Source organism: Cydia splendana, chromosome 1 (assembly GCF_910591565.1).
Source record: "Cydia splendana chromosome 1, ilCydSple1.2, whole genome shotgun sequence".
NCBI classification, from domain to species: Eukaryota; Metazoa; Arthropoda; class Insecta; order Lepidoptera; family Tortricidae; genus Cydia; species Cydia splendana.
In genome coordinates, this window is record NC_085960.1 from 10,071,076 (window position 1) to 10,096,625 (window position 25,550).

Genomic DNA, 25,550 nt, shown 5'->3' on the forward strand with positions numbered 1-25,550 from the left:
CCTTGTATACACGAGCAGTAATAGTTTTGAATACTATTTCTTCCAATAACAACACACAACACTAAGGGCCAGTTGCACCAACCACATTTGACAGACTGATCAACGTCAGCCGGCGCGCCCCGGCGTCTTACTATGAAACTTTCCATACATCAAAAATTAGCGAACTCTTTAACGGTACGAACAGTTTGGTGCAACTGACCCTAACACTATCTCGTACACATACTGTTGAATAACTTTTTTCTGCCGGTTGATACATAAAAAAAATTACATATTTAAAAAAGTGAGATTAAATTCTCTATTTTAAAACTAGTTTGGTCTCTGTACGGGAAAGTTCATAAAGCGGGTCAAAAACGCCCAATGACCTTTGACGTTTCCGCGATTCTGGAGGTCCTCTTGAACGATTTCGACAAGTTATGACTTAGATATCCAAGTCACATCTAGTCGATATCTAATGTAGATCTAGTTGATCTCTAAATCGTTGCAAGATCTTGTGATTATCTCGAAATCCGAATAGGCCTGTTACTTCCCGATTTCCGATTGAGCTGAAATTTTGCATTCATATGTAACTTGGAGGTTATTCCGACTAGTTACCACCATGTTGTTACCACCATCGAACTTTCCGTTTTGGTTTCTTGTGAACAATATGATAAATAATTATTAAAGCGGCAGCTGCACGACGACGTACGTCCATGGTTCCTGAGTACAAACTGGTCGATCGTCGGATTGCTTGCCGCGCGCGGCTGCCGCGCTATAATTCAAGATGGTGCCAAAAATGGCTCGCGAGCCAAAATACAGATTTGCCGCGGTCGAACAATGCTTGCGCGGCCGCCGCGCGATATCGAGACGCGGCTTAAGAAAAAGTGACCAAGGCCTCCAGTGCCCCGGGGTGGAATCGAACCAGCGTCTTCTGCTAGGTCACGGCGGCAAGGGCGAATTTTTCTATGTACAGTCGACGTCTTTGATATGTTTACATTTTTCGGTTTATTACAAGGGAGTAAGGTGCAAACATGTAAACATATCTTTGACGTCGACTGTATGTACATATTATTATATATTTTAATGTTTGTTATTACCTATTTTAATTTGTTTGACATGCCTAGAATTAATTTGTTATTTTAGAATAAGAATTGCTGTGCCCTTACAGGGTTCATGTCACTGTACTCGAAATTGTATTGTAACACCTGTATGTAGCAACATGGAAATGCAATACACAATAAACAATGATGATCGGCCTAGCCTAGTCAAAAAGAATCTGAAGTAGATATGCATGATGCAGTTTGCAGGACAGGACCAGGTGCAAAAAAATATAAAGAATTAAATACGAATGTCACACATCGTGACAAACCATAAACGTTTATCGATTATATTATATATTCCTATACATATTTATACTCGCGCACGAAGGGTTCCGTACCATTAGGCCGCCGCCCCACTGCTGCGCACGCTATGTACACGACCCACGTTCCTATTAGTAGGAGATCCCACATATATGGTCGACCTTCACCAACCTGTCTGACGGATGAAACTATGAAAATATGAAAGAAAATATGTTCCAGAACATAAATAAGGGGTCATCCATTAATTACATCACACGTTTAGGAGGAGGGAGGGGGTCAAGAAAATGTGACATGTTGTGACAAGGGGGAGGAGTCACAAACTTTGTGACGTCACTTTAACTTCATCAGTAACCGAAAATTTATTTAAATTATTTTATACGCCAATATACATTTAAATAACAAGTCTTAGAAACGATAATCGTTTTTATTCGTTTAATTTTATTTCTTAATCAGTTTTGGGTTATAAAATTACTAATATTTCTTTTGTCAAAAATATTTTGATAAAATATTAAATAAATATTTGCCGATTTCGTTGATGTGACGTCACACCAGGGGGGAGGGGTTTGCCAAATGTGACCAAGTGTGACAAGGAGGGGGGGAGGGGTAAAAAAACCTAGAAATTCGTGTGACGTAATTAATGGATGACCCGTAAATAGGGTTGCCTAAAGAAATATGGTCAAGGCTATTTTTAATAAACTTTTGAAAAAAAATTTTTTTTCGTCAAATTTCACCGATTCTTATTCTTATTCATTTATTCATAAAACAATTTTACATTGTGTTTGAATTATGTTATAAATAACTTAAAACTACAAGAACAACAACAACAACAAACAAACATGCAGCTAATATTAAAATTAAAACATAAAAACACACAAAATTAGTAAAATGGGAATAGGGTATTTGACCACTAGTCAGATCAGTTTCTTTTTTCGAACCGTCAAAGCAATTTTGCTACTATGGAAGTTACTTATATGAAACACTAGCATGTGACGTCACAATCAAAATTACCTACTCTTTATAGTTTTGTATGGGTTTAAAAATAGAAATTGTATCTAAAAGTAACTGCTATCTACGTTTCTCTATTAATTTGACTGACGAACGAAATAAGTTTCAATGGAAAGTATACAACTTGTACAACATAAATAAACTAGGTTGCCTATCTTTTTCCGGTCACTATTATGTGGTTGCCGTGTTTAAAGAGGTGATTTTATATCGATAATTGCACTCATCTATCTGACGCTTGAATTATACATCAAAATGATGGCAATTTTATTGCAAATACAATGGTATAGGGTTGCCTGCGAAAATCCGGTCACAAATAAGGGTTGCCAGGATTTTAAATAAAATAAGAAGGGAAGACTTTATCGATAACTCATAAACGGCTTAACTGATCAAGTTTGTTTTAATTTTATTTGAATGAGTTTTTTAGGCACTATTTTCATGATTTTTTTCATATTTTTTGTTTATATATATTATATTGTTTGCATATTTATCCAACGACATGTCACACTATGGGATTGAAGCGAAAAAAATGGATACATACATTTTTTTATTTTTCTTCGGTTGATACCTATGTTGTGATATGTCATTTGATATGAATTTTAAAATGAATAAGGTTCTTCAAAAATTTTTTTTTGCTAAAGTGAATATTTTAGGAAATAATCGCTTCGAAAGAAACAAAATGTATGTGAGGATTTTTTTTTTCGTTTCAACCCTATGGTGTGGGGTGTCGTTGGATAGGTCTTCCAAAATTAATAGGGGTTTTGGAAGAACATTTTTTGATTAAGTAAATATTTTCGGAAATAATCGCTTTGAAAGAAACAAAATGTGTGTGACAATTTTTTTATCGTTTCAAACATATAGTGTGGGGTGTCGTTGGATAGACCATTCAAAATAAATAGGGGTATATAAACAACATTTTTTGATAAAGTGAATCATTTCGGAAACAATCGTTTAGAAAGAAAAAAAATGGCTTTTCCTTCTAACTTTTGAACCATTGGTCCAAAAAATATGAAAAAAATCATGCCTAAAGAACTCATTCAAATAAAATTAAAACAAACTTGCTTAGTTAAGCCGTTTATGAGTTATCGCTAAAAGTCCTTCCTTCTTATTTTATTTAAAAGCCTGGCAACCCTTATTTTTGACCGGATTTTTGCAGGCAACCCTATACCATTCTATTTGCAATAAAATTACCATCATTTTGATGTATAATTCAAGCTTCAGACAGATGAGTGCAATTATCGATATAAAATCACCTCTTTAAACACGGCAACCACATAATAGTGATCGGAAAAAGATAGGCAACCTAGTTGATTTATGTTGTACAAGTTGTATACTTTCCATTGAAACTTATCTCGATCGTCAGACAAATCGGTGAAATTTAACGAAAAAATGTTTTTTCAAAAATTTATTAAAAATAGCCATGACCATATTTCTTTAGGCAACCCTATTTATTTATGTTCTGGAACATATTTTCTTTCATAAAATATAAGTTTCATCCATCAGACGTATTGGTGAAGGTCGACCATATATGTGGGATCTTAGACCATATACAAAATTTCGTGGGCTTGCCCACGGTTTGTATTAAAACGTGGGCCGTGGATGTAGCGTGCGCAGAAGTGGGGCGCCGGCCTTAAGCAAAAAACGGAAAAAGAATCACGTTTGTTGTATGGGACCCACTTAAGTATTTATTATATTCTGTTTTTAGTATTTGTTGTTATAACGGCAACAGAAATACCCGGAATGGTGGTGTGGTCTGGCCTAGTGGGTAGTGACCCTGCCTATGAAGCCGATGGTCCCGGGTTCGAATCCTGGTAAGGGCATTTATTTGTATGATGATACAGATATTTGTTCCTGAGTCATGGTTGTTTTCTACGTATTTAAGTATTTATATATTATATATATCGTTGTCTGAGTAGGTACCCACAACACAAGCCTTCTTGAGCTTACCGTGGGGCTTAGTCAATTTGTGTAAAAATGTCCTATAAATGTCCTATAATATTAAATACATAATTTGTATGAAAATTTCAACTGTCGGACGACAACGGAAGACGGACGGACGATCAAACGGACAGCGGAGTCTTAGTCTTCGCCGTATTCCTTGAAAGGGGTTATTCTATGGGTCATTTGCAATGATTTAAGTCCAGTCAACCAGGGGTCAAAACTCATTGGTTTTCAAGTTATATGAGTTTTTAGTTTTTTGTTTACAAAACCCGCCTTTCGACTAAAAAGTGGTAATTGTGAAAAAACTACTCAAATTTGGACGTAAAAAAACATTCACCTAATAGCCAATAAACTACTGATTACGTGAAATAAAAAAAGATTGCCAAAACTTTCCAAAATTTTCAAAAAAAAAGGATTTGAAGTCACAATGTTTTTGTAATTTTTCCCAAACTTTGTAACTAACATTTTAAGGCATTACTTTAAAAAAAAGTATGACACTTTGCGTACAAAATACAGAAATGAGTTCCTCAGCTTTCCAAAAAAGTACGAATGTCGACATGTTCTCTTAAACTTTTTAAAATAATAATAATAATAGCAGAGCAGGTAGGTACCGAAGACAAAAAATGCTTACGTAGAAACTAATTACCGTAATGACTTGACATGTATTAGGTACTTACCGAAAATGTAAAATAAGTTTATGGCAAAAATTTCATTTTTGGTACAAGCTTTTATCGCTGACTATACTTTTCTTACGACAGACAACTAATACTCATTATAAATTCTAAAAACCCCTAACACAATTAGGTTGCGTTGTTTCATCACAGAGTTCCTATGGCCACCTCCTGTCTCCATCATCAGATCAGTTCGACAGTACCATATTATTGTATTGTCATCAGGCGGCTTAGCACGGTCGTGTTTTTATCCCTTGTCACCATGCCTGTCACGTTCTAACAAGTATGTAAGTGCGAAAGGGACGCGCATAGTGATAGTCGATAAAAATGGAACCGTGCTGAGCCCGCAGAACTACATACAGCTGTAAATTTTCATGACGCTACGATCCTTGGAAGATGGTTAAATTAGTTACCTTAGATTCCATTACATAGTTAGTTACATACATGGGGGAGCAATAATAAATGTGCCCTCTTAGTATGTTACTTATATTTAGTATGTAAATTGTATCTTCTGTTGGTGATCCTAATAAATAAACAAATAAACAAATAAACAAATACAGGTCGAGAGTTCCTATGGCCACCTCCTGTCTCCATCATCAGATCAGTTCGACAGTACCATATTATTGTATTGTCATCAGAACTACATACAGCTGCCAATTTTCATGACGCTACAATCCTTGGAAGATGGTTAAATTAGTTACCTTAGATTCCATTAAGTACATAGTTAGTTACATACAGGTCGACCTAATAAAAGCCTGTTAATGAGTTTTAGTTTAGGCGTCCGTATAAATAAATCCAGCGAGTAAACCACAACCACAATACTCTTGCGTACAATAGTCTAATTTACGGTGAACGGGAAAAAAATAGAGCGGTAGGTAGGTAGTTTAAAAAAACGTATGCAGAAAAACGCACAGCTTATCTATGGAATAAGTACCCTTCACACTCTCGCGGACTTAATAATAATTTATTATAAATGTTATGATCTTATAAATTTGTAAAATCAATGAAAATTCATTTATAATTTATGAATATATAATTTTTATTTAAAATCATTGAAAAATTATCACCTTACTACCAATCCCAGTTTTGAACTGATAATTGATTAACGAAAATTCCTAGAAACCCTTAGAAAGCAAATCTGGCCTGACCTCCGATTAGGTAGTTACATGTACTAATGTAGGGATCAAATTTTAACGGAAATGGTTTGTAAGCTAAACTATTACAACATATTTTGTGAATTATATACCCTTACGTTATTACCATCTATTGAGTAAATTAGACACTACTTAGTTAGGTCACCTGTGTTAAAGTGACATCTATGTTGGTTATTATTAAACTGAATCTCGCCATCTTGTTTTACATGGATAGTGTAAAGATCACTCACACAAACAAGCGCTTAACTAAAATCTTCGCATTTTTCAAATGGTTTTTAATTAAAAATATTGAATAATTGGTCATTATTTTTAACTTGGCGACGACAGACGATTATGCACTACCTAAACATCAAGGTTGTAAGTGCTGTAAATCTACGTATTAAGAGAAAATTGACCAATAAAATTGTATGAAATTCGCATAAGGAGAACCACCTTAACGATGTGACAACTATGGTATTGCCACTATTACTTTTTTTTGGTTCACACTCATTACTTGGCACAGTGGTTATGACTTGTGATCGTCATGAATGCTTGTAATTTTTCACAGAATTCCGCTCCCCATTTTGACTCGTGTAGTGTCGAATGCTTTCTTTATATCGAAGATGTGTCTCGTGATCCGTAAATTCGTACCATTTTGTTCTTTAAATTTTAATAGATGTCAATAAAATTAGATGATAAAGAATCGACCAACTAGTTTTACTAACGAGTAAATTCGTGCTAAACGGATCGTCAGATTTGTCGGGTATGACAATACTGAAGAATATAACTCATTTATTAAATTTTAGGCAGTGCCGGAGCAACAGTGGGCCGCTTCCTATGCGCATGCGCGGCGCTCAGCGAGTGCGGCGGCGGCGGCGCGCGCGCCGAGGGCATCGGCTGCCTGCAGCAGCTGCAGATGTTCTCCCCCCGCCACGTCAGCGCGCACATGCTAGTGCCCTCGCTCGCCGTGAGTATCTACCTATTCATTATACATATTATACTGGGATATACACAGTACTGTTTTCAATATGGATCAAACGAAGAACGGTGCTAACAAGGTTCTCGTTCAATGTAGGTACCGCTATATACTCCTTAAGGAGTTTCTCTGCTAGGTCAAATTACACAACAGCTTAAAGAGTTGCGAGACTTAGGGTCGGTTGCACCAAACTGTTTGTATCGTTAAAGAGTTCGCTAAATTTTTATGTATGGAAAGATTCATAGTAAAGCGCCGGGGAGCGCTGGTTGACGTGGATCAGTCTGTCAAATATGGTTGGTGCAACTGGCACTTATGGTAGTGGCAGGACAAACTGTCCGACAGTCGCTGGGGAAGAAAAGTTCCTCAGTAATTAAGGATGGTAAGTCACAGGAAAAAATCCGAGAAGGCAGTAGTGTATTTTTATTCAGCTGAGTGATTATTAACAAGAGTGAAAGTTAAACTGGTAAAAATCCTGCATAGCTAATGAAATCCAATTTGAAGTAATGTTTTGTTACTCGTAATATTTCAGCGGGACCTGTCAAGCTCGGAGCTGGCGGTGCGCCGCGCGGCGCTCTGCTGCCTGCGCCAACTGTCCCAGAAGGAGGCCGCAGAAGTTTGCCGGTACGCGATGCTCGCTAAGGACCACGTGCCCGCCCGTCCTTACTGTGGTACGTAATCAATAAAACTACTAACTAGATCTAAGGTTAACGTACTGGTGCTCGACGCGGTCCCAGTACATGTCATCTTGAAACTTAAGTCATTGTCAATAGAGGTGACAGCAAGGTGTTATCTATTGGGCATTAGCATGTCGAGATGTGAGATTTTTCAAGGTCGGAGGTGCACAAATTTATTTTGAAATAGGTACGTGTACCTACCTACTTTAAATAGTATTATAAAAACAAGTGCCACATAATGAGCTTTAGTATTCAAGTAGTTTATTTACTTTTATGATGTACATAAGTTCTTATGAAATAGTGTGTGATCAGTGAATGAGAGTTGTTTAATAGTAGTTGTTTGTTGGTCAGGCGTGGTGATCACCGACACGGGCCTGCCCGGCGCCCTGTTCGCGTTCCTGGACACGGAGCGCGACGAGACGGCGCAGGCGTACGCGCGCGACACGCTGACGTGCTGCCTGCTGGCCGCCGCCGCCAAGCGCGCCGTGCGCGACTGGCTGGCGCTCGCCAAGCGCGTGCTCACCGTGCGACTGGGTAACTATAGTGACACACTACTCTCCTGTACGCAGAACGTGACGTGACGGCACTGCAGAAGTAAAAGTCGTAAAAGCGTCAATGAAAATGCCCCTACTCAGCTTAATGTCAAGGTACCTCCTAAGGATCTCGACGCTGGTATGGCACTAACCAACTCAACGTCCGACTGGGTAACTATTGTAAAGTTGACGAAATATAAAGTGAGCCGATGGACAGTGGACATATGGTGGTTACGTTACCCGACCATTCTGACGGGTCGAATATACCACACCCACGGAAGAAAGAATGAGCGCGCCGCGCTCTGACGGGAAACGGCATGTGCCTGGATTAGTATGGGAACCTATGTCGCCAGAACGCTGTCACAAAAATTGGCCATATTTTCTTATTTCGAAAGGGATTATGAGCCCTCGCCCATCACAATAATTTGAACTTTACAGTAAAGACAATTATGTCGAAATTGCACTACGATTTATATTTTTGAAAAAATACACAACTCATTGACAGATTGTCATTTATGCTTTATCCCTTTTACACTTGCGTGGCTTTTCCAAGAGTGAATGCGATAGGATAAAATATTTGACTATGAGGTTGACACATGCGATAGAGATGTGCATGATTCGGTGTGATATAGATAAACGCTTATTAATGCTTAGTGTACACGTAAACTACTCAGTTTTTTATACATATGTTTTACTATATTTTCTGGCGACGATTAGGTACCTACTTTATTTTTAATACTCGTATATAAAAAATGCTCGTATTGAAAGTAATCAAGCCACCAACCATGCATATAACGGTAAGCGAGTATATAATAAAAACTGTTACCTACTCCTTAGCACACCTCACAACAATATTGCTTTGTAATTTCGCGAAATAATAACGTGCTAGCCAATTAGTGCTAACCCGTTGTGTACTTTCAGTTTTTTTTTAATCAAATCAAATTTTTTTATCCTCCCACCGCGATGCGTGTGTGTGCGTGCGTGATAAATACGCAAGTTGCGTGTTTTTTAGCTGCAATTGATATTCTCACTAGAGACGTGCGTAAAAAATACGCAAGTAAGTGTAGTTAATAAGTGTTCAAAATACTTATAAACTAGCACGTTATTATGTTAAGGCATAACAAAGCAATAATGTTGTGTCATCCATCAATATTAATCTCGTATGCAAAATTATTAAAAAACGCCAATTAAAAACAATGGAAATATTTACACAACAATAACAACAATATTTATTAACAATATTTTTGCCCTTAGACGGTTATCACACTAATGCGGATATGAATGCCGAGCTCTGACGTACGAGCGAGATAGCACTATGCACGTTTTTACCGGAGCATGGTGCGTACTCGCATCCAATGTGAAGACCGCTTTAAGATTTGTGCAAGAGTGTGGAGCGGGCTTTAGTTTAGACTGGCCAGCAAATACCCGGCAGTAAAATTATATGACAGCTTAAAACTGACACCTTACCTACTCGTATTTAATAGAGAAAATTGACATATATGTATGGATACAATACTATAAGAAAACCTTTAAATCAAATAATCCGTTGAATAGCAATAAATAAGTAAGAACATATTTTGTACATAATATAAATGCACATTAAATCTTATGACGTAAGCGACGACTTTTTCGATATGATCATCCAGATGCAAAATAAAAATAAATGATTAAGAACATGTATGAACATAAACAAACTGTGTATTTATACGAACATCGACATCGATGACTTTTTTGATATGGTCCTCGCACTGTGGCCGAATAGCGCACCCGTACATGACTTTTACGCTAAGTAGATGTCAACCTTATCTCATTTACTTAAATTTGATTTTTGTACTAAACAATCCAAAAATCCTTGCGGAAACCGTAAATGTAAAACATATTGAAATATTACATGAAATAATACTTACCGATGATATGAAATGCCTCCATATCTAATATTTTTGTCCGGCTAGTGTTTTTACACTCCAAAATGGAGTAGCACGGCATATTTGTAATTATTTGTAATTTTAACTGGAATCGTTTTCACATCTGACATCTCAAAAGCGCCATACTGAATTGACACACGACTGACAATAGTCTGTGGTGAAACTGAGTACAACTAGTCTTAATCCTGCCACACGCTATAGACGTACGTTTCACTTCTATTACTTCTTTGTTTTGTGACCACACCCCTGGCTCACGCTGGATTTGATGTGACGTTGTCACATCGCTCCTTGTGCAACACGTTACGACTTGTGACGTTACATGTAACGTCACAAGTGTGTAAGTGTGTAGATGTAACGTGCGAGAGCTTAGCCAGGCTCTGAGTAGTTTAAACTTGGCTCTAATTAACAAGTGTCTCTAGTGGCCTGCTAAAAAACATATAGTTTTTTTTCTTGTTTGATGTTTAGGTATTATAATCACTCTATATAACATCTTGCAGAGGATAGTAACAACCCTGACACTGATTTCGATGGCGAGGGCGACGATGATCAAGCGGAATTCCACGCGGACACGGACGAGTCGACGCATCCTGCAGTCCAGTCGAGGTGGCCCACTAGGGTAAGCATAAACATGTAGCACAATATCACATAATAAGAATCAAGCAATTAGTTGTTGGTCCCGAAGTCCCGAACAGAGAACGGCGAACCAGAAACGTGCACTTAATAACCCGTATTCATCGTCTTTCTCTTCAAAACCGATCCTTCTCATGTTCGAACTTAAGTTGCTGCAAGTTACGGCTGTGATCATACGACACCTTTTGCAGGTTTTCGCAATGGAATGCATCCAGAAAATAATGGGTGCGTGTGAAGCGACAGGCGATCCAGCGCACTTCGATCTAGTCAAGGCTAAAGAGAAACAACTGACTGATCCTGACAGTAAGTATACCTAATACCCATATACCCATACATCGCTTCGTAATTATTGTAAAACGTGTAAACAGACCTGACGGACTTCCTAATTTAGTCACGAAGTAGTTCGACAGGCTCAGTACGTGGCTCGTCAGTAGTGGGACGAAGTAGTTAGTTTTAATGATAGCGCCACGCGTAGCACAATGCCTGGAATATTGTTCATTTTGTTCTGCAGTTAGGCAGACTCGCAAATTGTAACATGAGATTTTGAACTGAATGACGAACCTGTAATACTGTGTACTTTGCCATCATCATAATTTATTCAAAAGATACTTTTTCGTCGTTTGAAGAGTTTCCATGCATTTCTGTACTCTGCTTTAGTCTTGACAGGCTAATAAAAGGCAAATGTCACTGTATTACTTCTTGTTGCTCTACCAATGTATACACCACTTATAATGTATAGTACTTCGCACCGTTACAATAGTTTGATCACCCACCAGGTGATTACCTATCGCTGCACCTGTCGGACCTGGTGCGCATGGCGTTCGTCGGCGCCACGGGCGAGGCGGACGCGCTGCGGCTGTGCGGGCTGGGCACGCTGCAGCTCATCGTGCGCCAGTTCGCGCGCGCGCCCGAGCCCGACTTCCCGGGGCATCTGTTGTTGGAGCAGTATCAGGCGCAGGTGGGGTATATTCGCGTGTATTAGTAGTTAATTTTTTTAGCTTTAGAAAAAGACTACGCGATCTTGACGTGTCTTTTAATTATAAACGCTTTTTAAAAATCAGTAACTATTACTTATGAAAGCAAAAGAATGTAAATAATCGTATATGATTCATAATTGTTACATATTTGACTTATTTTTAAAAAGTGTTTTTCAATAAAAAGACATGTCAAGATTGTTTACCTTTTTCCTAATGCTAAAGAAATTAACTATATAATGATTACTAAATTATTTAGAAAAAGAAGGAGGTTTAGTGTGTAGGAGTCTTTACACTAAGATAATATTTTTGAGCGCTAGAGGCGTAGCGGTAGGGAATGCAAATCGGTTATAACCGTAACCGAAATATTCGGTTATAACCGAATATTTTGACAAAATTTCATAACCGAATATTGGAAACTCGAATAACCGGTTACGGTTATTTTCGGTTATTTATTTATGACTTAAATTGTATGTTTTTATCATATAATTACTACAAAATCCTGCCTTTTTTGGCTGTGACGCCTGTGACTATATTTTTTGTCATGCGTGGACTTTAATAACTAAAATACACCAAATTTACTTCCCTTATTTATAAAATATTTTTATTGAATATTGTATCACGTCCAAGGTCATATTTTACTTTTACTGTATTTGGTATGTTTTATTAAAAAACGAAGTCTTTTACTCACATTCCCTAATACTGTAGGTACTAAAATAAAGATATTTGTATTTTTTTAATTCCTTCATTGTAAATTTATAATTTTTCGTCGAAAATAACCGTAACCGATTATAACCGATATTCGGTTATTTTTCGGGCATAACCGTAACCGAAACCGGTTATGAAGTTTGGCCGGTTATTGCATTCCCTACGTAGCGGTAAAACATGCGGCTTCCAAAGTGAAAATTGTTCGTTTGAATCACGACTTGCATCAATTAATAATTGATTATTTACTCACCAGTCGGTTGTTAATGTTAATGCTAATGTATGATTAGCGAGCCGTGGCGAAAAGCCAGAAGCATGAAGACTGATTAAAAATAGCTTAGTTAATACCTATAGAAACACTTGCATTCCAGGTTGGAGCGGCGCTAAGACCTGCATTCTCCGGTGACACGGCATCCCACGTGACCGCTGCAGCGTGCGACGTGTGCTCCGCTTGGATCGGCTGCGGCGTCGCTAGGGACATCAACGACTTGAGAAGGTATATAAACCTTGTGACTTTATATAAGAAACACAAGCTCATTTATTTAGCCCGAATTAACATATTTTTCATAATATGCATAAAATTTTACACACACTAACAAAAAGTTCGATCCTCGATAGAATATCGTATACGCAATCTTAATAATGTTATATATATTTATCTTTGTCTTTGTTAAAGGGTGCACCAGTTACTGGTGTCGAGCTTGGACAAGTTGAACACAAAGGGCAACACTACACTCATCTACAATGAAAGTATGGCGACGCTTGAAAAATTATCCATCTTGAAAGCCTGGGCCGAGGTAAGTGCTCTCAATATTTGTTATAGTTTAAATTTGGTTCTATTACACTGTTTTACCTCTTATGTGTTATCATACATAGAGAAGATCCTCTTTTTGCATTTTTATAGATCAACTAGACGACCCGCAGCTCCGCTCGCGTAAATGAAATAAAGAGTTTGTCTTATGTTTAGTTAAATACCGACATTATTATGTATCCCAGCCAGGGTTTATAACTGTGATAAGGATTTCTTATTTGTCAAGTAGGTAGCCGTTATTTGGATAACTTAATTCGAAAATTTCTTATAACGTACGTAGGTATTTATTTAAAACTTGTTTTAACATAAAATTATTACTTATTGTTGTAAGCCTTGTTGCAAAAACGTTCATTAGATTACTTATTTTCCGCTTTAAGCCACGAATATGGACGACCACCACCCATAAATCGCCTTTTCATACAAACGTAGGTAGTCCCCATTTCCCTTTCTGGATCTTAACATTACTACGGCTAAGGTGACACAACGATCCAAAGGACTCACCTGGCCTCCGATACCAGATCACGTCATGTTTCTTGCGATCTTGCGATAGCTCTCGCCATCGGGCGTCTCCCATTTTGTTGTCCCAAGTACGCTCGTCTCCCATTCTATAACTTTGTATTTTTGGCTCATCTCGGCAGCCCTTTCCCTGGACGAATGACAATGTTTGCCGAGTCATGAAAATCAATCTGAATAATAATAACTCAAAAAGAAATTTAAAACAATAAAATAAAAATTATTAACACGATAATCATACGATAATATTAATTTGATTGATATGTCATAAATGGCATAATTCACTCGTATGGGCTATGGACTAAGGTTGAGGTTGGCAGCACTTTTTATTTTACTTCGTGTAAAAAAACTCAGAAATACCTGTATACCAACATGACAAACATAATTTAGTTTACTTTAACTTACGGATTATTTGGTCTAATCTGTAGCACCGCCAAACGAAAGCAACCGAGAGTTCCCGAGAAATGGTCGAAGTCGTAAAATGAAGATTGTTATGAAAATTTCTTTTCCTTATTGTAAATTAAATACGCATCGAAAGCGATAGTTTTTATGTTCTAGTTTTATTCTCATATGTAGATAATAGATTTAAACAGTTTTTTCTTATCATACGTGCGTTGTATTCGAGATACGTGTCAAAAACTTTTTTAGAAATTTGTAAGGCGCCATCTCTCTTCTTCGCTCGTTTTTTATCCCGTTCTTCGGGCTCAGCACGGTTCCATTTTTATCGACTATCACTATGCGCGTCCCTTTCGCACTTACATACTTGTTAGAACGTGACAGGCATGGTGACATGGGATAAAAACGCGACCGTGCTAAGCCGCCTGGTTTTTCAATTTTATATATATGATGATTTTCCTGCTCTTTACCGAGGTTTTAATTTAACCCACGATTTAAGACCACCATAGTCACCAGACACATAATATAAAAGACCGGGCAAGTGCGAGTCGTACTCGCGCACGAAGGGTTCCGTACCACAATACAAAAAACGGCAAAAAAAACGGTCACCCATCCAAGTACTGACCCTGCCTTGCTTAACTTCGGTCAAAAATCACGTTTGTTGTATGGGAGCCCCACTTAAATCTTTATTTTATTCTGTTTTTAGTATTTGTTGTTAGGGGCAACAGAAATACATCATCTGTGAAAATTTCAACTGTAGCTATCACGGTTCGTGAGAGTTCCTGGTGACAGACGGACGGACGGACGGACGGATGGACGGACAGCGGTCTCTTAGTAATAGGGTCCCTATTTACCCTTTGGGTACGGAACCCTAATAAATTTGATTTATCTGAAGAGTTTCAAAAATGTAACTTTCCTTATAATAGTGACATGGTTTCCATAATGTTGTAATTTGTACATGTATTATTCAGGTGTACATAGTTGCAATGGTAAGCAACGGCAGCGCGCCAGGCAGCTACATCAAGCAGCTCGACAGCAAACCGATAAACAATCGCGCCGAAATCGCAAAATGGCGGAACCAGCTCCTGCGAACCAACAGTCAAGTCGAAGACGTGACCCCTGAGAATGACGATGATTACGGCGACTTCGAGTCTAAAGGCGAGAGCTTGTTGAAGTTGGTTGAGCCTGAACTGGAAAGCTTGGGCGAGAATTGGATCGCGGCGTTGAAGGATCATGCGCTGCTGAGTTTGCCGCCAGGTAGGTGCCCCTTTTTCCAGTAGTAGAAAGTTTACCGTTAAAAGAATACTTGTTTTCTCTTCCGGCGTATCACTAGTGATTTAATTTATATATGTTTTTAGAGACTGAGATGAAAAAATACTGGAAATCATTACGTGAACCGAAATTTGTAGCTTTGGTATTTATGCAAAGTAGGTAGGGAGGCATATGGTGGGCTGATATTTCAGTGCTACAAGTGCCATTCGCATTTGTAGCTGCAGTTCGTTCGTGTATTCGTTCACTAAAACTTAAGCCTAGCCTTCTAAGGTTCTTCTAACATTGCATGCGCAGATTTTATCTATACTCTGTATCTTTAGCTATTTAAATAAAAGTAAACAAAATCTACCCTCAAATGGCTCCTTAAGCCAGTTGAGGGTAGATGAAAACATTACATGATCAAATAATGCAGGTTAAAGTCAGGTCGATCAGTGACTGGTCCAGGCGGTTTTGTATTTGGTCGGTTAACCAATAAATGTTATAACTACCCGAAAATTTACAAATTGTTTGTATACTTTTATTTAACTACCTAAAGATACAGACTATAGACCGGCTACTTCTCTCCTCCATATTTTCACTGGATATTCCTTTAATCACTTCACCCTTTCAAGCCACCTCCAACGTTTCTTTTTTGATCAAGACGTGAATGTTGCAGAATTCGCATCCCAACTGCCGCACGGCGGCGGCGCGTTCTACTCGGCGGAGACGGCGGAGGCGTCGCGCGCGCACTACGCCCGAGCGTGGCCTTCTCTGCTCTACGCCGCGGCCTTGAGATACAACGCTAACGTCGACAAGCCCGTTCCTACTGCCGGTTGGAATTTCTCTTTACTACTTACCTACTTTATTATTCGCTCCTGGCACGTGGCTATGGGTGCTATTCCATCTGTCTAACTTCTTTGTCCAATGTCAGTGTGTCTCACTCTCTCATTAAAGCAAAATGTGAGACGCAATACACATTGGAAGAAATTGGATTGACTGCTCTGTGTTATAGGCGTCATACGGGTTTTGTTCGCGAATTGACTTATTTTAGTTCTAGACATACACCTACACACACATGCTGGGAATACGCTTACGAACTTTCAATATACAATGTGTCTTAAAACGTTTAATTATAGAGCTTATAGCACTAGAGATGTAACATATATTTTGTTTTACAGATAAATCTGAAAATACATTAGACAACAGGGCAAATAAGACTGAAAATGGAAACTTCGAATTCTTCGAACCCGTCGATGAGAGATTCCATTTACTATTTGGTAAGTTTTATATTATGAATATTAGGATACTACAAGCATTTCCTTTTTGAAACAATGTAAAGTTGCATTCAGTATCGCGTATCGTGCAGGCAGGCAGTTAATCAATCAATCAATGAATATTTTATTTGTCATAATACGGTTAACATGGGATCTTAATCTAATTAATAGTAATTAGTAGTAGAAGTTAGCGATCCATTTCGCAAATAGTTCGCGAATGGGGCGCTAGCGGTGCATTCGCATGATCTGTTTACACTTTAACACATTCCAACATTTTCGTAGCGCTACACTTGTAGCCGATCCCAGCGTTTTCCCGCTTCGTAGAGGAAAGCGACGAGTAACAGAGAACCCGCCGAGCGGGTTCCCTGCAGTCAATTTTTTTTTGTGAAAGGTGTAAACTATAGTACATTGTAGGAGAGGACGGAAAACCGCTAAAAGATGGACGAGTCGTTTGAGGGCCGACACGTTAGTGGAGGCCCTCTAATAATACGAGTCCATCTTTAGCGTTTCCGGCCGAGGCATTACATAGTGCTTTTCACAACTACTGCGAGGAAATAAGAAAACATTTGCATAACTATAAGTACTATCCTGCGATTTCTCTGGTAGCAAATTACTAGCCACTGCCTGTGCTGTCTCTTGAATTTCGGTAGGCGTCAGTGTAAGAATATCATTTTCTTCACTAACTCATTTTTATAGCGAGCGTTGATACGTGTTTCTTGTATTTTTTAATCAAATACAATTTACACTATCCAATTCGGTAAGTATTTTCAGATCCCGCCTTTTTTACTTTTTTTATCACTTTTAAGAGGCGTTTTTCTGTTATTTGCTTCAAACCGACTCTAAACTTAAAAGCGTTTTTGTTAAAAAAAAAACCACAAACAGCTTCAAAAGTAAAAAACGCCTTAAGCGTGAACTGAATGGATAATTGTTAAAAAAAAAAATGAACTGAACGGTTTTGACATTTCTTTTTTTTTAAACAAGAAATTGGTCCTATAAATAACCTAATATTATTTTTGAAGGAAAAAGTTGCACCAAAAAAGACCTTTTCACGCCACTGTTCGGAAATGTGGCAATAGATGGTCTAAAACCAAGCTGGAAAGTAGGCAATAGCTGTAGCACCTGAACCACCACTACTACAATGTTTCATTGTTATCATCATCTGTCATTGATGATGGTTCGCTACAGCAATGAGTATCATTTAAAACATAAAAATCAATAAAGGTCTTTTTTGGTGCAACTTTTTCCTTCAAAAATAATATTAGGTTATTTATAGGACCAATTTCTTGTTTAAAAAAAAAGAAATGTCAAAACCATTCAGTTCATTTTTTTTTTACAATTATCCATTTAGTTCACGCTTAAGGCGTTTTTTACTTTTGAAGCTGTTTGTGGTTTTTTTAACAAAAACGCTTCTAAGTTTAGAGTCGGTTTGAAGCAAATAACAGAAAAACGCCTCTTAAAAGTGATAAAAAAAGTAAAAAAGGCGGGATCTGAAAATACTTACCGAATTGGATAGTGTAAATTGTATTTGATTAAAAAATACAAGAAACACGTATCAACGCTCGCTATAAAAATGAGTTAGTGAAGAAAATGATATTCTTACACTGACGCCTACCGAAATTCAAGAGACAGCACAGGCAGTGGCTAGTAATTTGCTACCAGAGAAATCGCGGGATAGTACTTATAGTTATGCAAATGTTTTCTTATTTCCTCGCAGTAGTCGTGAAAAGCACTATGTAATGCCTCGGCCGGAAACGCTAAAGATGGACTCGTATTATTAGAGGGCCTCCACTAACGTGTCGGCCCTCAAACGACTCGTCCATCTTTTAGCGGTTTTCCGTCCTCTCCTACAATGTACTATTTATTGATTTTTATGTTTTAAATGATACTCATTGCTGTAGCGAACCATCATCAATGACAGATGATGATAACAATGAAACATTGTAGTAGTGGTGGTTCAGGTGCTACAGCTATTGCCTACTTTCCAGCTTGGTTTTAGACCATCTATTGCCACATTTCCGAACAGTGGCGTGAAAATAAATTAATGTTTCAGGAATATGTATGGAAGCTTTATGCGCCCAAAGGGACATGACCGTCGACAACACTATCTCTGTCCTGCTCTCGATAGTTACTCTTTTGGACGCGCCCGGAAACAGGGCGAGGCTGCTGAAGGACAGGTAACGGTTATTGTAACAAAATCAGTGAAATAGCCAAATAACTACAACTTTATCACCTTCATGCATTGTAAGACGATAAGGATTTTTGCTTAGGATGACACATACTACATAACACTGTCTCACCTTACGAAATGTAATAGCTTTGTGATAGTACGGAACAAAAGTCCTTCGTCTGTAATCTATATAAAGGCGCTATTGGCGTATCAGAACGAATAAAACTATCCTTGTTGAACCTGCACCCATTTTTTATTCCATCTCTTTTGACCCCGTGATTGTTACAGGGCTCTGGCAATAGAGTTGTGTCAAATAGTGCACCGCACCGGACTGACGCTGGAGAGCGTGGAAGCACTGCTCCTTGTGGCCGACGTTCTGAAACTCATCATCACCGGCGCTCGAGAGCAGTTGCAGGCCAACATGCAGGCCAAGATCAAAGGTACTTTCATATATTAGTACATAAGTATTTTTAATTGATGTTTGTACTCGGCAGAAGCGTGTGAACGGCATTACAATGAACATTTTTTTTGTTTTTATTTTTAATGGAATGGTTGGAGACGTCATGTCCTTAAGATAAGTCTAGTACTCTTACGGCAGATGTCGCTAGAGGCATGCCTGTGTAAAACCATAGAGTAATATAAGTAACGAAAGAGTTACCACTCCATACATCAGTTTTCTTACCAAAACGCGAGTTATACGCCCGGGGCGGCGTATTTGTAAATTTTTACTTATCTTACTCATATTTTCACAATAGTACTATTAACTATATCACACAATAATAACAACAAAAGATAAATATTACACACACACGTAAAATATTTAAAGCTAAACTAAACTACCAACTTAAGGCGCGGTGTGTAGTAAAATGCGCTTTTTTGTCACCATATTTACAGACTTTTACAAGGATTTCATGCATTATTTTCTAGTATGTATAACTTCAGTCCTTGAACTACGTTATTGCTTGTCAGAAACACGACGGCTCATTATTTTCTCGATAGAATCTTAAGTTGAAAACAAGCCTAACACCGTCTTTATTTCCTTATGTCAGAAGTACTACGACGAAAATGTATATGAAACTTACTTCAGTCGATAGCTTTTAAGTAAATCTTCATTATTGCTTGTCCTTTTATCGATACGTTAATTTTTTCATTCATCATTTTATGAATTGAACATTTTGCCTACTAAATTACACACTACGCGGCAATACCTTGCGTCCATTCCTCACGCCAGTACGCCCGTGACCACTGTCAGCGTCGGACCTGTGCTAGTTGAGCGGACGTTTCATAAAATAGGTAATCACAGTATAAATATGCAAATATATTATACACACAATGTTTTTCAACATACTTACGAAGAAAAGCAAAATAATTCTTAAATACGGTGACATTTCAGATATTCGTCCGTCATATTGTCACTTTATAACAAGTTGAGCAGCAAAGGCACACACCCATCTAACCGTTCCGGAATTCAGTCACGATTGATAAATTGTGTAAACATATTTTAAAAGGCTATTAAATTAATCAATTAATTGAATAATTTTTAAACATAGATATACAGGATTCAAATATGTGGGAGTGTTTAGTGTGTGGTGGTAACCATTTCAACACTTTTAGTTTCCGAGATACCTACATGCGTTTTTGTGGAAGTGGTCGAAAAATGGCTATAATGGTTTTGTGTTTAATTGGATTAGGTATTTACATCCTAAGGAAAATAAGTGTAAGTACAATTGATCACTCTAAACTTTTATCGTAATAAAAAAAATGCGAGAGTGTCATGGGACAATCGGTTGAAACGAAGTTAAGAAAGAGTCGTGACGGAAACTCATGACGGAAAACTCTTATACTTTTTTTCGCCTAGCCTCCATCCGCCAAGTCCGTACCGTGCGATATGGAACTTTGTTCCAAAAAATGCTTTATAGCCATTTTTTATACAGTTGTTTTTATACCACGCTGGTGGCAAGGCAAGCAATCATACGACCCGCATTTACCCTAGCCTATGGACGCCTGCAACTACAGGGATGAGGCACATCATGCCAAATGTTGATTGATTTTGTGATATAGTCTTAATATATAAAATAAGGCTAATAAAGGAATACAAGACAAGTAACATTTCTGTTTTGTTGAAAATATAATTTATTTGTAGCTCAAGAAATTTTTATAAATTAGCGGAAATAATTCGTGTAGTTTTGAAAATTGGTATAGTTATACCCTTGTGATGTCCAGATAGACATATTAAAAGTCCTCGAGGGTGTGTGGAGGGTGTAGCGGGGGTTGAAGATACTTTTATTTTTAATTTTTGCTCATATCTCGAATATCTGTACGAATAGCATTATAATTACTTCGGACAAAAATTTTACCATAAACTTTTCTACAAATTTAGTCATTTTTAACCGACTTCAATTTCATAGAAGGAGGAGGTTCTGTATTCGGTTGTGGCTATTTTTTTTTTTTTTCTATGTACGTTCACCGATTACTCCGACATCCGTAGTCCGATTTGAGTAATTCTTTTTTTGTTTGAAAGGAGCTACCTATGAGTTGGTCCCATTTTAATTTGGTTCTGTTCTGATGATGGGATCCATGAGGAATTGAGGGAACTCCTCAATTTTTAAAGGCACATGCATGGTGTTTTGGGCGTTTTCTTAAGCAACTCGAGCATTTTCTCTCGAAAACCACTAATTTGATGAAGTAGACCTGATGATGATGATTATTTTGATGATAATGATGATGATTTCTTTAAATGTAAATATGTTCAGCGATTACTCTGGCACCTGTGATCCGATTTGAGTAATTCTTTTTTTGTTTGGAAGAAGTTACCTCCAAGGTGTTTCCGTATTATTTTTGGTTCTGGTCTGATGATGGAATCCATGAGGAATTGAGGGAACTCCTCAATTTTTAAAGGCACGTGTTAAGTGATTTCGGGGTTTTCTAAAGTAACTCGAGCATTTGCTTCCGAAAACCACCAATTTGATGCACTGCAACTGTAGCCTTACCACGAGTTTGACATTGACATATTCGCTAACGTCTTATGCATCTAAATGTAACTTTTTATGCATCTCGCTCACACTAAGGTTAGTACGAGCGAGATGCATAGGAAGTAAGTTACACACATGCTAGCGAATATATCAATGTCAAACTCGTGGTAAGCTGGTAAGGCTACTGATCGGGGGTTAGGGTTAGGAGTTAAGGGGTCAGAGATTAACGGGTCGGGAAATGGCGGTTGAAGGGTTGCTGGTTCAGGATCGAGGGGTTCCTGGATCAGGGGTTGATGTGCTGTGAGGTTGAGTGATCGGGGGGCTGAGGGATTGGGTCAGTGGCGGGGCGGGCGGATGGATTTAGTTGACAGGAATTATAATTTCCCAGACGGACTCGAGACAATTCCTGGTTCAGGGTCGAGGGGTTCCTGGATCAGGGGTTGATGCGCTGTGAGGTTGAGTGATCGGGGCGTTGAGGGATTGGGCCAGTGGCGGGGCGGAGGATGGATTTAGTGTAGTAGTGACAGGAATTATAATTTCCCAGACGGACTCGAGAAAATTCCTGATTACATACATATTTATTAAAGTAATAGGTACTTACACGAATTTAGTGTTAAACATGATCTTGTTTTTCATTCATGCGTCGCGCTCTTAAGAATGCGTTAAAACTAAAAATGGAAAAATAAAAACTTTTTACAAAAAAAAGCAAACCGACTTCAAATAGGATGAAATAAAATATTATCCTTTTAAAAGTCTATGCGTTACCAACTGATATGTTTGAAGTCGGTGCCAAGCCAAGAAGTAACAATACCAGTCAAAATAATCAGCTTTATAGCTATAAATCCCATTAGAACTGCACTAATAACTATTACAAATGTGTAAGTAATTTTGTCTGCCTCTTTGTCGCCTTTTCATGGCTAAACAACTGAACCGCTTTAGGTGAAATTTGGCAAGAAGGTAAATTTCTTAAATTGTTTTATATTTTGATATGTAGTCCTCTGGATAAGGGACGGGAAATTACTCAGTCCCAATCTCACACTTGCGTGCTATAGACTGTTCGAGCATTAGTAAGAAATGCTCTTTAAAAAAACCGACGAAAAAAAAATGCATTGGATTTCCACTAATGTGCCGACAAACATGGTACAGACTGCGCCAAGAAGGTTTGATCGTGTGTTCTGAGGTGTGTTCTTAGATACAATCGACGTCAAAGATATATTTACACTTTTGCACCTTACTCCTTTGTAATAAGGCGAAAAGTGTAAACATATTTTTAACGTCGACTGTACCTACAGAAAGTACGTTCATTGTCGTCGTGTAAGGCAATCCAACGTAGGTACATCCTTATCGAATCGCACCAAAATCATGGTATGCTTCAAAATTTGGCTTGGCACCGACTTCAAACATATCAGTTGGTAACGCATAGACTTCAAAAAGGATAATATTTTATTTCATCCTTTTTGAAGTCGGTTTGCTTTTTTTTGTAAAAAGTTTTTATTTTTACGTTACATCAATAGGTACTTTAAAGTTAACAAAGAGATAAAAAAGACGAATTAAGAAAACGTCGTTTTTTCGTAAATCATCATAAATCATTTTTTGTGTTTAGAATAAGCAAGCTTAGCGACCTGCTGATGAAACTTAAAAAAAGCGGCCAAGTGCGAGTCGGACTCGCCCATGAAGGGTTCCGTAACAGCAAGTAACATAATAAAATTGCGGTTTACGATTTATGACGTATTAAAAAAAACTACTTACTAGATCTCGTTCAAACCAATTTTCGGTGGAAGTTTGCATGGTAATGTACATCATATATATTTTTTAGTTTTATCATTCTCTTATTTTAGAAGTAACAAGGCGGGGGGCACACATTTTACCACTTTGGAAATGTCTCTCGCGCAAATTATTCAGTTTAGAAAAAAATGATATTAGAAACCTCATTATCATTTTTGAAGACCTATCCATAGATACCCCACACGTATGGGTTTGATGAGAAAAAATTTTTTGAGTTTCAGTTCTAAGTATGGGAAACCCCCAAAATTTATTGTTTTTTTTCTATTCGTGTGTGAAAATCTTAATGCGGTTCACAGAATACATCTACTTACCAAGTTTCGACAGTATAGTTCTTATAGTTTCGGAAAAAAGTGGCTGTGACATACGGACGGACAGAGACAGACAGACAGACATGACGAATCCATAAGGGTTCCGTTTTTTGCCATTTGGCTACGGAACCCTAAAAACGGTCAAGCCATGATCAGTATGGGTTCCGCAGTTACCCGTACGTCAAAATAGTCTGACTGAGTGATTACAAATACTCAAAAACGGCGGCAAAAGCGTTCAGGTTTGCTATATTTTTCCTTGAAAGTATACTAAGCACTTTCACGATTTTTTTCCTATTTTTTTGACACATGGTTCAAAAGTTAGGGGAACTAGAGGGGAAAACACCACTTTTTATCTTTCAGATCGATTATTTCCGAAAATATTACGCTGATCAAAAAATGGTCCTTAAAGACCTATCCAAAGACATCGACACCCCGTTACGGGTTGAAGCGAAAAAAAATTTCATGCCCACTTTTCATATAAGGGACCCTATTAAATATTTCTTCTAGTTTTTAGTTTACGACTTTGTCAGCGTAATTGATTTATATATTCTTGCTTATTCTAAACTAAAAATCTGATTTATGATGAACAATTACGAATCTTTACGAATTAAATCTACTTTTTTATATCTTTGTTAACTTTAACAACCCTAAAGTATTCGTCCGTATTCAACCCTATAGATCGTAACGTAAAAATAAAAAGGCTACAAATATAATGACCACCAAAAAATACTTTGGTACCCTAAATAAAAAAATCATGCTTACCAAAAAAATAAGGCCTAAAAATACAAAAGTACCACCATTTTAATTACGACTGCACTTCAAATTGTATTTAAATACCAAATATATTGAATGATCACCAAAAATCATTAATGATCACCAAATCTTGAAGACCAAATTAATGCGATATTTTCACCTAAATAAACCACTATGATAACCAAAAAATGTATACATATTACCAAATAAAGTACACTGATGCCAAAATTACTAGCCCCTCCCGCTCAACCCCCCGTACCCCGCACCGCATACCTACCTTACCTAATCTACTTTTCTAGTAGCATTTCGTTATGCTACTAGAAAAGTAAGTCAAACTGCTATCAGTTAAGTGGGTTAGGTTAGCACTGCGACCCTTACAGAAACGAAATGGTACTAGATAAGTAGGTTAGGTTAGGTTTGAACTGCGACCTTTACAGAAACGAAATGCTAGTATAAAAGTGGGTTAGGTTAGGTTAGAACTGCGATCCTCACAGAACCGAAATGCTACTAAAAAAGTAGGCTAGGTTAAGTTTCAACTGTTACCCATACAGATACGAAATGCTACTAGAAAAGTGGGTTAGGTTAGGTTTGAACTGCGACCCATACAGAAACGAAATGCTACTAGAAAAGTGGGTTAGGTTTGCTATCCTATTAAAGCAAATGACTCCAAAATAATAATTATTCTAGAAACGAAATGCTACTAGAAAAGTGGGTTAGGTTTGGTTTGAACTGCGCCACATACAAAACCTGCGACCCTTAGGGGCTATTCATAAATTACGTCATTTCAAATTAGGGGGGGGGGGGGTCTGGACATCGGAT

The 25,550-nt window shown here is 37.8% G+C and overlaps 1 protein-coding gene across 1 annotated transcript in view; it reads left to right on the plus strand.

Moving 5' to 3' along the window:
* Positions 1-25,550, plus strand: part of LOC134794757 (HEAT repeat-containing protein 5B) — a 58,692-nt gene that overhangs the window by 26,067 nt on the left and 7,075 nt on the right. Inside the window, exons 21-33 of the mRNA XM_063766542.1 lie at positions 6,891-7,051; positions 7,590-7,728; positions 8,086-8,268; positions 10,690-10,808; positions 11,014-11,125; positions 11,599-11,780; positions 12,873-12,997; positions 13,178-13,298; positions 15,193-15,478; positions 16,149-16,304; positions 16,651-16,749; positions 18,797-18,920; positions 19,202-19,353. Of these exons, the coding sequence (XP_063622612.1) occupies positions 6,891-7,051; positions 7,590-7,728; positions 8,086-8,268; positions 10,690-10,808; positions 11,014-11,125; positions 11,599-11,780; positions 12,873-12,997; positions 13,178-13,298; positions 15,193-15,478; positions 16,149-16,304; positions 16,651-16,749; positions 18,797-18,920; positions 19,202-19,353 (1,959 nt within the window). The remainder of the gene's footprint in view (positions 1-6,890; positions 7,052-7,589; positions 7,729-8,085; positions 8,269-10,689; positions 10,809-11,013; positions 11,126-11,598; positions 11,781-12,872; positions 12,998-13,177; positions 13,299-15,192; positions 15,479-16,148; positions 16,305-16,650; positions 16,750-18,796; positions 18,921-19,201; positions 19,354-25,550) is intronic.